This window comes from Octopus bimaculoides, chromosome 7 (genome assembly GCF_046866305.1).
Source record: "Octopus bimaculoides isolate indiv1 chromosome 7, ASM4686630v1, whole genome shotgun sequence".
Classification (NCBI taxonomy): Eukaryota; Metazoa; Mollusca; class Cephalopoda; order Octopoda; family Octopodidae; genus Octopus; species Octopus bimaculoides.
This window is the reverse complement of record NC_142934.1, coordinates 25,237,282-25,251,732: the sequence shown is the minus strand read 5'-3', so window position 1 is coordinate 25,251,732 and position 14,451 is coordinate 25,237,282. Positions and strand designations below refer to the sequence as shown.

The 14,451-nt window shown below is 30.7% G+C and overlaps 1 protein-coding gene across 2 annotated transcripts in view; it reads left to right on the top strand.

Annotated features, from left to right (window-relative positions):
* The first annotated feature begins 11,271 nt into the window (after window positions 1-11,271).
* Window positions 11,272-14,451, top strand: part of LOC106872824 (uncharacterized) — a 64,519-nt gene continuing 61,339 nt past the window's right edge. The window contains exons 1-2 of one of the 2 annotated variants that reach the window (XM_089355020.1): window positions 11,272-11,318; window positions 11,435-11,590. In XM_089355020.1, coding sequence (XP_089211146.1) covers window positions 11,497-11,590 — 94 coding nt within the window. In that variant the 5' untranslated portion in view covers window positions 11,272-11,318; window positions 11,435-11,496. Of the gene's footprint in view, window positions 11,591-14,451 lie in introns of both variants that reach the window. The other variant, XM_089355019.1, reaches the window with a different exon arrangement.

The following is a 14,451-nucleotide window of genomic DNA, read 5'->3' as shown; positions in this document are numbered from 1 at the left end:
ATTTTTCTCCCCATATACAAATTTTATAGAATGATGACGTCTAAGTAGCATACGTGTAGTCCCAACCAAGCGAGGACGTGTCATGTGTGTGTGTAAGAAAAAGAACATCTAAAAACATCTTTAGTGTTCATATTAATCAGTCAAATGTAATGCTTATTTGTTCACGCTATTTTGAATTATTCAAGAGGAGTGTCCACAATATTTGCTTGTAACTGTAAATTCTTTACATACAAATTTGAAATTTTGTCAGTGGATGCTTTATAAACCACTTGTTTATAGTTATGTAATTTTAGCTGATCTTGCTGAGTAAATTCGACTTTTATGGGCAGGTAAATTTAATTAACAGGTGTAAAAGCAAGGCATTATGGATAAACGCTAAAATTGAAATTCTTAATGCATCTTACCTGATTGATTTGTTACTAAAATCAACCCAGATGGCAACCAACCAAACTTTTGCCACTTTTCAAGATGAGGTACATTAATTTGAATTAATTAAAATACATATAATCAGTACAAGATTTTATTCTTTCGATAAATATTTCGTAATTTTTTTCCAGTTTTTTTTTTCCAGTTTTTTCTTTTTCAATGTACCTAACCTCCAAACCTGCCGCAAGCAACTTTTTTCCGGAAAAGAAAGGTGGTGGGAACCTCGAACTTTCCCACCAAGTGTGTTTTGTTTCACGGGTCTTTTTTTCTTTTTCTGGTTATTTTGCATGCTTTCAACGAATGTGACATCGAAATCACGCATAAACGGCTCCTTTTTGCAGAAACGGAAAGGTTTGGCTTTTATTTCTAGCATGCCCTGTTACCATGTAACATCTATTTGCATTCACACTGAAATATTTACCAACTTTTTCCCTTCCAGGTAGAGTATCTAGCTGGACGGCTATATTACTGGTTGTTATAGTTGTCTGCTTTGTTGCTGCGGTCAAGAATCATTCACAGTGTGGCGGTCAAGATTCTCTCTTATTTCTCGCTTAAAGATGGATATACCATTATATGCATAGCTTATACTAATGTAGGTCACTTGCTATCCATTTGAACTTTCCGTGACATAGTGAGGTCACGGATCAAGTGGGAACACATCAAACATTGTTTCCTCTTGACAGGACAAGGAAATTTCTTGCTGTTTTTGCAAGTAACAAGCGGGTGGATTTGGTTTCAAACGAGGTCCTACAAGTTATTTATAATAATAAGTGGCGTTATATCGGGGTTGAAAGAATGACGCATACAATATTAAATATGCTAAGACAATCTGAAGACAATAGAAACTTTTAAACGTTTACCGGATTTTATGAAAGTTTGGGGTTAACGGACATGAGTTAACGGAAGCTAAATGTAACGGATGTTCGATAATGATTTTCAAAGTTAATGTAGAGTTAAATCGTTAACGTAAATATTAACTTCGTTAATTAACGATTAACAGAATAACAGACTTACGCCCACACACACACACACACACACACACACACACACACACATATATATATATATATATATATATATATATATATATATATATATATATATATATATATATATATATACATATATATACATATATATATATATATATATATATATACATATATATACATATATATATATATATATATATATATATATATATATATATATATATATATATATATATATATATATATATATATATATGTAATGCATGTATATGTGCATATATAGGTACAGGACTTCACCAAAGGTAAACAACATGAAGTACGCAAACAACGAGAGAAACAAATGGAAAACAGGACAGGTAACACAAAGAATGACCCTTCATCAGTTGTCAGCTGTCTATCTACTCCTCATTTCGAGCATTCAACGATAATGAGTCTTATGTATGTATGTATGTATATATATATATATATATATATATATATATATATATATATATATATATATATATATATATATATATATATAATAATAATATTAGGGACAAAATCCAAAATTACAGGTAAAAACTCAATTAAAATCAATTTATAAAAAATTAAAATTAAATTGAGCTTTATAGATAAAATATATATAAAATATATAGTTTTAGGGAAAATAACCAAGTTTCAAGAACTCATCGATGAAAATCCACTATCACATATAGAAAAATTAACAATTAAAAGCACAATAAATGAGTATAATATAAAGCAAAGTAAATATCATAAGATAAATATAATAAAATGATTACACGTGTTTCATAACTAATTTTCAAATAGAAAGGAAATTTAAATCGATTAAAATCAATTGAAATTATCGAAAATTAAATTCTATTCAAAAATATAGCTAATCGTCAGATCTTAAGTAGAACAATAATTAGATATATATATCTCAACCAACAATAAGTACCAAATGAATTAATATGAAATACTTATTTTATAAAGATAGAAAAATTATTAAAAATATCAAAATAATAACCATTCAATAATCCTCCCTTCCTCCATTATAATAACATGTATATTATATACAAAAAACAGCTTACATAAATTATCATTATTTTAAATTATCTTTGTTTTAAATACAATTTGAACGAAATTTAAGTTTAAAATAATAATGAAGATAAAATTAGTACATATTTAACCGGTGTAATAGTTAAAGCTATACTATTTAAAGCTAAAAACGTTTATTTAATTATCATTAAAAATCAATTGAATAATAGAAAAATACAAGAATATTTATTTCTACAAACGTAAGCATAAAAATATGAATGAAAAAATTAGGAATGAAAAAATTAGGAATGAAAAAATTAGGAAAGAAAAAATTTATTAAGGATAAAAGATTAAACTTTATATATATATATATATATATATACAAAGTTTAATAAAAAGAAAATACTACGTTAAAATAGAGAATAGAATACGAAAACATGAATGAAATAATAATACTTAAAAAAATGAGTGAAAAATTTAAAATTTATATAACTAACAACATAAAAAGAACAAAAAACTATAGCTATCTTATAAAACATATTAATAAAATTTAAATTCTAATATATAATAAATTAATAATAAGACTAAGAGTCGTAAATGAAATAATATAATATGAAATAAGCTAAAATACTACTATTGATTTAGTCTTATAAAAACGTAGTGTCATTGTAATATAAAACCTTAAACTTCCTAAAATATTAACCTACCAATAAAAATAAAACTACTCTATATATATACATAAATATATATCTACGCATACACACATGTACCTACCTAAACATACATATAAATACAAATACACTCATACACACATATAAATAAATAAAGAATATTATATATAAAAATACACACTCCCACTCACCCTCCCATACTCTCAAATATACATATTATATAGATTCACATATACATACATATATACATATATATAAAAATATAAAATATAAAATATATACACTCATATGTATACTCTAGTTTATACACACAAAAAATATACATATGTATACTCAAATGCACATACATATATATACACAAAATACACACACACAAGCAAACTCATATACATACATAAATATATATATATATATATATATATATATATATATATATATATATATATGGGAGAATATACAAATAATAACAACAGACGAGGACAGGTGGTGTAAATAACAAAAGTATATATTAGTATGACGCTCGGGAATACGGAAAGTCTTTGACGTTTCGAGCTACGCTCTTCAACAGAAAGAATACGGAGACAAGGAGAAAAACACGGAGAAAAAAAATTGAATAGTGTTCAGTCAACGGTCATATATATATATATATAAAAGAATATATAAATATACCCTAATACTCACTTAGAAAAACATATAAACACATAAAATATACACACATATATACACAGAAAAAACATGTATATACATATACATATATATACATATATATATACATAAATATATATACATACACTTATATCTTATATATATATATATATATATATATATATACTTACTAATTAATATAGATAAATTACACACACTCACATATATACTTATACCCATATATATACATATATATACACATTTACATAAGTACATACATAAATATACATATACATACATATACACAAAAATACTCTTAAAAATATATATAAAAATATATACACACAAATAAAAATTCACACAAAAAAATAAATATATAAATAAGGAATATTATAAAACAAAACTACACTCACACACTCACTCACACACACAATATATATAAATATACATCTATACTCACAAATACATATATTTATACATACATGTAAATACAAATATACACTCAACATTCACAAACAGATATAAACACAAACACATATATATACTTAAACCTATATAAATACATACGTAAACATATATACATACACCTAAAAATATACATACATACTAACGCATATAGACTATAACACGCACACTCATATATATACATATATTCATTCTTATACACATACCCATATAAAAAAATCAAAAAAAAAATCATTAACTAAAGTTTTTATATAAATAAAGTAGTTTATGTCTACATTTTATTTTTCGTTCATCAAAAGAATTAAGTAAATTATTATCCTTATGAAATAATATCTCTTTAAATTCATTATTACATAAATTACAAAAGTTATTACCTATATGATAGGATTTAGCTTTACAAACTATCTCCCATTTTAAAATATAGTTAATATTTTTAGATTTAAGTTCCCAAATATATTTACTGAGGCCAGTAGAATTAATCAAATTTCTATTCTTAAATGAGTGCATATGTTGAGCTACTCTTAATTTAATTTTATTAGAAGTCGATCCTATATAAATCTTATTTAAATTATAACCATTATATTTATTTTCATTCAATAATTTCACTATACATTTATACACATCTTTCAAATTACATTTATTATTGAAATTACATTTAGTTTTATCTAAACATGTACAATTAATTATATCCTGGTCAACATTATTATTATTAAAATTATTATTAGAATAATTATTAAATTTAAATTTATAATACTTATTTAACTTAAATTTATTAAAAGAAGAGATAATATTAGCAACATTATTAGTAGTAGAATAACCTACACCAAAATTATTTTTAGAAAAAATATAATGATATTTTTTATTATCTCTAATGAATAAATCAATAACTTTTAAAACTTCATTAATAATGTTAGTTTTAACTTGAACGCCGTATGGAATAATTAGCCAGAGTTTATTCTTATTATAGATATTATTGAATTTATTATTGGTATTATTAAATTTATTATTATCATTAAAAAAATTAAAATAATATTTAAAATTGTTTCCATTAAAAAAATTAAAATAATATTTAAAATTGTTTCCATTAAAATTAAGTTTATGTTTAGGTAATTTATTATCATAATACCAATTATTCTTATTATTCTTATTATTACCTAAGAAGACATTATCATGAGTATAAAAGTTATGTTTATTAAAAAGGTCTTTATTATTATTATAATTATTATTACTAAAATTATAAAAATATTTCGGATTATTAAAAAATTTTATATTATTTGTATAACCCGCTTCTTGAAGGGCTTTATTATAATAAGGTGCATGTTTTTCAAAAATCTCTATATTAGAAGATAGTAAAGATATTCTCTTACCTATAGTAAATGTTAAGGATTTTTTAATTGAGGGTGGGTGATTGCTTTTAGCATGAATATATTTAATATTTTCATTTATCTTATGGTAAGGTTGGGTATTACCAGTAGATAAATTAAAATTAGCATCTAAATAATTAACGTTAAAATACTCATTATAAATAGTAATCTTTAAACCATTTCTTTTTAAAAAAACTATATATTCTCTTCTTATATAATTCTAGTTTTCTATTAGTGCAATTTTTAGTAAGTAATAAAAGGTCATCCCTATATAAACCACCTTCCAATTTTAAGTTTTCAAGTTCAAGTTCAGATAATAAATATATACCTACTAAATCAGTTACCTGTGCTGAATTGGTATATCGAAATAATCTCTAGTATCTTTTCTAGCACACAATTTATTATCATATTTAATCAATGATTTCCTAGCCATTTTAACTACATTTACTTCATCGGAAGTCATACCTACTTTCTTCATAGCAAAAATTAGGGCCTTATTTAGTACAATTTCATTTATAGAAGAATAATAATTATCAATATCAATTTGAATAAATTTATACCTATTTTTATCATTAATATTATTAAACCAATTTAAAGTATCTACTGTGCTATTCCATAATTTAAGATAATTAATTCCATTTAATTTATTAATATATTTATCTGAAATTATTTTACTTAATTTACCTAGATCTGACTTACAAGGACAAATAAGCCTAACTTTAGGGTCAGAATAAAAATGATCTTTATGGTCTTTTAAAGTAATTCTAGGGTGCATCGGTACATAAGTTTCTGTCTTACTATCAAGTTCATATTTAAACATTATTAATTTAGAGGCCTTATTAATCGAATATAAAGTATTATCTGGAACTATCTTATATTTTTTATTAATTTCTTTCTCTAATAAATAATCATATAGTTTTACATCTAATTTATATACGTTCCTAGTTTTATCAGATTGTACAATAATACCATCCATATTTCTAAATTGTTTAATTTTAATGGCTAAATTTCTTAAATAATCATTATGTCTATTTGGATATTTATGAAATTTAATATTTTTCACTACTTTCCAAATATTATCCTCTAAATTCTGTAAATCCCTATTATACGGTGGTTCTTTTCTAGATTTAAATTTAGAATTAATGTAATTTAAATTATCTGCATCATGAACATTAGTAATATTATGATTATTATTAAAATAAGCTTTCCATTTAATTCTAGTAATAAAGTCCTTAATATTTAATAAGTATTTCATATTAATTCATTTGGTACTTATTGTTGGTTGAGATATATATATCTAATTATTGTTCTTCTTAAGATCTGACGATTAGCTATATTTTTGAATAGAATTTAATTTTCGATAATTTCAATTGATTTTAATCGATTTAAATTTCCTTTCTATTTGAAAATTAGTTATGAAACACGTGTAATCATTTTATTATATTTATCTTATGATATTTACTTTGCTTTATATTATACTCATTTATTGTGCTTTTAATTGTTAATTTTTCTATATGTGATAGTGGATTTTCATCGATGAGTTCTTGAAACTTGGTTATTTTCCCTAAAACTATATATTTTATATATATATATATATATATATATATATATATATATATATATATATATAACAGACAAGATAATATTGAATACCGTGATGATGGATGAATAGCTTTAAAAGAATGATTGGTGGTAATGCGAAACTAATGATTTTGTGTCAAATCTTACTATTTGTTCATCTGCATATGAAATAATCCAGACACAGCAGTTAGATTTTGTATGAAAGCAAATGGCTCGTTCACTGACGGTTAACGAAATGAATAAAAGGGCGTAATCATTTAGGGATTATAATAATACTTTCTACTATAGGCACAAGGCCTGAAACTGGGGGAGGGGGATAGTCGATTACGTCGACCTAAGTACTCGACTACTACTTTTTCAATCGCTCCCAAAAGGGTGAAAGGCAAAGTTGACCTCGGTGGAATCTAGCTCAGAGCGTAGCGACGGGCAAAATATCGCTAAGCATTTCGCCCAGCGTGCTAACGATTTTGCCAGCTCGCCAATGCTTATATTTTGTGTACGTCCGAATTGGCATTCGGTACTGCCGATGATTTGCAAACGCTTCAATACAAGGGAAATAACCATTGTTGTTATTATTATTCCCAAGTAATTATATCCCTTGAATAAGTTAATGATTCTTTTCAATCATTTTTTTCTTTTTTATTTAATTCTTTTTTTTTTGTTTTGTTATTCTTGTATAGAGTCAGAATAGGTTTGATGCAAGCTCTTTACTTTATAATAAGACGTGGAAGGTTAAAGAGTAAGATTAGTATCATCTGTGTAAAAGCGGTGTTGAAGGTGAATAGAATGGAAGGGACATAATCGAGTCTCAAGAAATGAAATTATCGGTCAGAAACTGTAGATTTTAGCTGACGTTGTCGCGTGGAGAATGTCGATGAATTTTAATCTTATTCTATGTTATTTTAATTAACACGAAAAATATTTTTATCGTAGACTTTCAAGGGTTTTTTTTTTTTTTTTGTAGCGCTATTCTGCTACAACTTCTATCATTTTCTAAATTTGAATAAATACTATCACTTTTCTGATATATCACGATAGAGTACCAAGAAGAAAAAAAAACAGGGAATGTATCTGACATCTTTATAGTAACTTTAAAACGTGATGCTATAAATATGAAATGCGCATTTAAAGTGCTTTGGAGAAGCTGCACGATTTGCAAGGGAGGTAATTCTAAATCAATTGTCTGAATATTTGAAAGCGAGGAAATTTGCTATAATAAAGTTTTCTGATGTAACCATAAAATTTACATGAATGGAGTGGGTTAGTCGATGCCCTCAACAACTAGTATTTCACAAGTATTTTATTTTACCGACCTCGAAAGGATGAAAGTCAAACCTGACCTCAACAGGATTTAAACACAATGTAAAGGAACAGAACATATTTTGTTCGATTGCCTAACAATTCTGCTAAACCACCAAGATTAATAACAATTGTTTCATTCTTTTGTTTTATGTTTTTGTCAAGGACAGCCATTCTTGGGATTACTGGGGGGATGAAATGGACCTCAGCAAGATTTGAGCTAATGTTCTCAGTTTAAAATTGCTGGCCTTATGTCTATACATCGAAAACAATTATTACTGTTATTATTAACTCATTAACAGCCACATTTTTTTTATTCGTATTTTTTTGGCTTTGCCTAGTGTCTTAGGATTTAAAATAATATATAGTATTAAAATTTTCTTCATATGTGAATTATATTGGAAACAATGATAAATTTTTCGAAAAATCTCAAATGGAGATCGCTGAAAAAAAGCATATTTATTCTTTTGTGTTCAATTGCAATAGGAGGCGCAATGGCCCAGTGGTTAGGGCAGCGGACTGGCAGTCATAGGATCGCGATTTCGATTCCCATACCGGTCGTTGTGTGTGTTTATTGAGCGAAAACACCTAAAGCTCCACGAGACTCCGGCAGGGAATGGTGGTGAACCCTGCTGTACTCTTTCACCACAACTTTCTCTTACTTCCTGTTTCTGTTGTGCCTGTGGTTCAAAGGGTCAGCCTTGTCACGCTGAATATCCCCGAGAACTACACGTGTCTGTGGAGTGCTCAGCCACTTGCACGTTAATTTCACGAGCAGGCTGTTCCGTTAATCGGATCAACTGGAACCCTCGACGTCGTAAGCGACGGAGTGCCAACAACAATTGCAATAATAAACATTTTAGTTTCATTTTTTAAATTATAATATCAAATGTGAATGTGTATAAAATGTCAATGAATGATATGCACTGGAAATGCAAGAAAAAAAAGTTTTCAAAATATTTTTGTAGTTCAAAAATTGTGATTTATGACATAAAATGGGATCTAGTCTTTCTCATTCGCAAAATGAGCCCCATTTAATTTTGCTCAGATTCCTTTCAATTTTGGTGTATCGATGCAAATGCAATGTACGTAAGTAATTCACTTTAAAAGCAACGAATAACCGGCAGAGAGACTGTTTTTAGCAGATCTCCAAATGGGGCTCATGGCAGGCAATAGGTTAAGGCGGCGAGCTGGAAGAATCGTAAGCAAAATGCTTAGTGGCATTTCGTCCGTCTTTACGTTCTAAGTTCAAATTCCGCCGTGATCCAATAAGGATGTAATCGACTAGCCCCTCCCCAAAATTTCAGTCCTTGTGCCTTTAGTAGAAAGGATTGTTATTATTATTATTATTAAGGCGGCGAGGTCGACAGCTGGGGCTGTCCCATACGCTACAGCAGGTTTCAACCCAACTTCACGCCTGTAGAATCTAACTCAAACCAGTAATGCCTCTCCCGACCCCACTCCCGGTAGCACTGTCAGGCCAGAGATTTCTGGAAATTATACATGAGCCCCGGTCCTAAAATCTTCTAGAACAGATCAGCTAGATAATTTTGGTTTCTTCGAGAACATTATCGCTTTTGCCCGCCACTAACCTTCCATAGAACATCAAAGTGGAACTTCCACCAAGCAATTGCCCAAAGGGCAAAGTTTTGTGAGTACCCTGCGACAGTCTAGGTGCCTGGCGCTCTGCCTTGGTCTACGCTTAATTAGGGACTATAGCTCAGTCAAAGAGACGAGCTGTGGAAAAATGAGTCTGACAAACGGCAACTATAATATCAGCTCATCAAGGAAATGCTGGAAACGTCACAACCTCAGCGCATATCTGCTACATTTGTTTGCCTTTATAGCAGTCGCACTACGTTTGGAACTTTCATTGACAAAAATATCTATTCTCCTTCCATGTGCAGAATGCAGTGTTTACTACCATTGCTGCTGCTTTTGTTGTTTTGTTAATGTAGTGGCTGCTGCTAAGAATGCTGTTTCCCGTTGTAGCAGTCGTGGAATTATTTAGATTTTGAACTAACAAAGTTTGAAAATCGTTCTTCTCCCTTATTGCATTTGACTTCGCGGGACGTTTACCTCTCCTTCCAGTGTGCTGCTGTGAAAACCGGCGCCAAGTTTGCAAAGGAAAAGAATTTCCTTTTGAAAATACAATTTGTAAAATCTTTTTGTAACAAATTTGAGCCCGAAAGAGGAGAGAGATAAATAAATAAAAATCCGGCTATATGTTCTGGCTGGTTCAACAAACGCTAAACAACAAAATTGCATTAATTAACATTTGATATAAATAGATGAAAAACGCACGTGCGAGGGTAGCGATGTGTTGCTGACACCGTTACTACCACCACAATAACAACAATACATCTACTATAGGCACAAGAACTGAAATTTTTGGACAGGGAGCTAGCCTATTACATGGCTTCCAGTGTTCAACTGGTACTTATTATATCGACTCCGAAATAATGGAACGTTAATTTGACCCAGGTGAGAGAAGAAATACTGCAAAATTAATGTATTGACAGTAAAATTAAAGCATTGCAAAAGCACACACTCACGTACACACGGTTATATACACACAGAATAAAGGTGCACAAACACGCACGCTGACATAGTCTTCCATTCAGTTTGTGTCACTTTGTACGCCATATTATATGCTCAAAATACTAAACTTTTCTGGATGTAAATTAAGGGGTTTTGGTTACTGTTTCTAGTATGCCGAACAAAAACGTAGCGGTTAGATCCAACAACCGAAACAATAGTGAAAGCGGAAGCAAATAGCCAAACCGGAAGTTGATTTATTTACATTCTGGCCTCGTCATGGGCGGTGTTATATGAAAGAGGCGGCTGTTGACAACGTAACAGTAACTTTTATTTATATTTTTTTTTCGGCCTCTTCTTTCTACCACCTATCCTTTCAGTTCTACTTCTTGCTTCCTTTCAATTCTTATTCACCTTTTATTCATAATTCCAGATCCCAGTGTTCTGGTTCTTCATGTTAAAAGACGGACAATTTTTATTTCTATATGACTCGATATGTCTCTTAAAGAAATCACTGAAGGTTTACGAAAGGCCGTTGAATCTGGACGGACGGATATAGTGCGAAGTGTGATTTCAACTTTACAAAAAAGTAAGTTACTTGTTTTGTTTATTTATTTGCCTTTTTCCAATTTTAATGTTTTAATGGTATATTTGGTAAAATGTAATCAACGTTCATTCAAAGCTAAATACAAACGACCACTATTTAATAACAACCAATCTTCCTTTTAAAATTTTCATTCTTTTTTCTACTATTCTTGCACAATCAAAGTGATCGCTTGCATTTGCAATGAACTAGTCTCTGTAATTTAGAAAACAAATAAAATTTAGTGATATGCCGCGAAGAGAATGCCGGCTTCTTCTACTTACGACGGATGATCAACATCTTTAGAGTTCAAACTTTGCCTTTCGTCTTCTGGATTCGATAAAATAAGTACCAGTCAAGATCTTGGGTCCACTTATTCGACGACCCCATTTTTGTCTTTGTTCCTCTGCAAGAAATACGATTTATTTTCATTATGTTGGGTTCGAGAAAACTGTTTTATTGAGTTCGTAACCTATAAATAATGGGCTACTGAATATTTAAGTGAAGGGGAAAATGTATTTTCTTGAAAAAAGAAAAGAAAAACTCTTCCTAATCGTATACGTTGCCACATAAACATTCTATCACGGTTGTATTGTTATTGGAGAGAGGGAGGGAAGCTGACTTGTACAATGTTACTTCGATACACATTCGACGATGCTAAGGAAACTGCCGTATTATTGATTTCTCTGAGTTTTGACTAGTGGTAGCAATAGTTTAATCCCAGTCAGCCCTAACAGAGCAAACTTGTGATCAGAGGTATTCTTGGTGTGACCCTTACGTCCTAATTAGTGTTACGTAGGACTTCGTTATCTGGTGTTCCCCACTTTCTCTTTTGTTTTTAAGATGACAGTGTGAGTTTGGAGGATTTAGCTTCGTAGAGGTTTCCTCGTTTGATTCATCTAATAGAACAGTAAAACCTCACGTCGAGTGAGATTACTTCGCGGTTTTAACCGTACCCACATTAATAACATACCACAGTACAACACGGGGGGGGAAAAACACACTATCTCCTCATTTATTTTAATGAATCTTAAAATCCCAAGCAAATATATATTCTCTCATAGTTTTCATGTTGACAGGGTTTGGAAGAACGAAATAATACGATTATCGAACTTGAGTTTAAATTTCCCTACACGCAAACGTTTTCGGTAAACGAAGATTTTTCACAATTGGACACAAGGAAATAGGTTATATAAACGATCAGCTAAGAATATTACTATTATGCAGTCATTCATCCACCCAGGATTAATAAAATAGAAAGTTTCAATGCTATGAATTGGAACGGTCTTTTACAATGTCAGCTCACGCCGCTTGCTGCAGTCCGACGTCAACCCCTTGGCGACGCTCAACTTTCATAACATCTTCCTGTCTTCTTCGCCCTTCTTTTCCTGCAGGTTCTTTTAATGTGAATTGGCTTGGACCTTCGTTTACCCATCCACATCATCATCATCATCGTTTAACGTCCGCTTTCCATGCTAGCATGGGTTGGACGATTTGACGGAGGACTGGTGAAACCGGATGGCAACACCAGGCTCCAGTCTGATTTGGCAGAGTTTCTACAGCTGGATGCCCTTCCTAACGCCAACCACTCAGAGAGTGTAGTGGGTGCTTTTACGTGTCACCCGCACGAAAACGGCCACGCTCGAAATGGTGTCTTTTATGTGCCACCCGCACAAGCCAGTCCAGGGGCACTGGCAACGATCTCGCTCGAAAATCCTACAGGAGCCAGTCAGGCGGTACTGGCAACGGCCACGCTCAAAATGGTGCATCTCATGTGCCACCCGCACAAGAACCAGTCCAGGGGCACTGGCAACGATCTTACTTGGCTTGCCGGGTCTTCTCACGCACAGCACATTTCCAAAGGTCTCGGTCCGTAGTCATCGCCTCGGTGAGGCCCAATGTACGAAGGTCTTGCCTCACCACCTCAGCCCAGGTCTTCCTGGGCCTACCTCTTCCACGGGTTCCCTCAACTGTTAGGGTGTGGCACTTTTTCACGCAGCTATCCTCCTCCATTCTCACCACATGTCCATATCAGCGCAATCGTCTCTCTTGCACGCCACAACTGATGCTTCTAATGTTCAGCTTTTCTCTCAAGATACTTACACTCTGACGGGTATTCACATTGACATTACACATCCAACGGAGCATACTGGCTTCATTCCTTGCGAGCTTACGTATGTCCTCAGCAGTTACAGCCCATGTTTCACTGCCATGTAGCATGGTTGTTCGTACGCATGCGTCATACAGTCTGCCTTTTACTCTGAGTGAGAGTCCCTTTGTCGCCAGCAGGGGTAATAGCTCTCTAAACTTTGCCCAGGCTATTCTTATTCTAGCAGCTACACTTTCAGCGCACCCACCCCCACTACTAACTTGGTCGCCCAGATAGCGGAAGCTATCGACTACCTCTAGTTTTTCACCCACATCACAGTAATAAAATGATTTCTAAAACTGACATCGATTTTATCAACCCCAAGATGATAAAACACAAAGGTGACCCTAGATGGATCGAAACTCAGACTAGGAAAGAATATAACTATTCAGGGCTTCATCAGGACATTTGTTTATATTAGAGTGTTTACCGTTTTACAAAATTAAATTAGAAAATTGAACAAAAGAGAGAATACAATTGAAGAAATGAAAAAGAAAACAGACCAAAGCAATTCACAATACTTATACATGTACATATATATATATATATATATATATATATATATATAAATATATATATATATATATATATATATATATATATATATATATATATATATATATATATATATATATATATATATATATATATATATATATATATATATACATATATATGTATATATACATATATATGTATATATACATATATATGTATA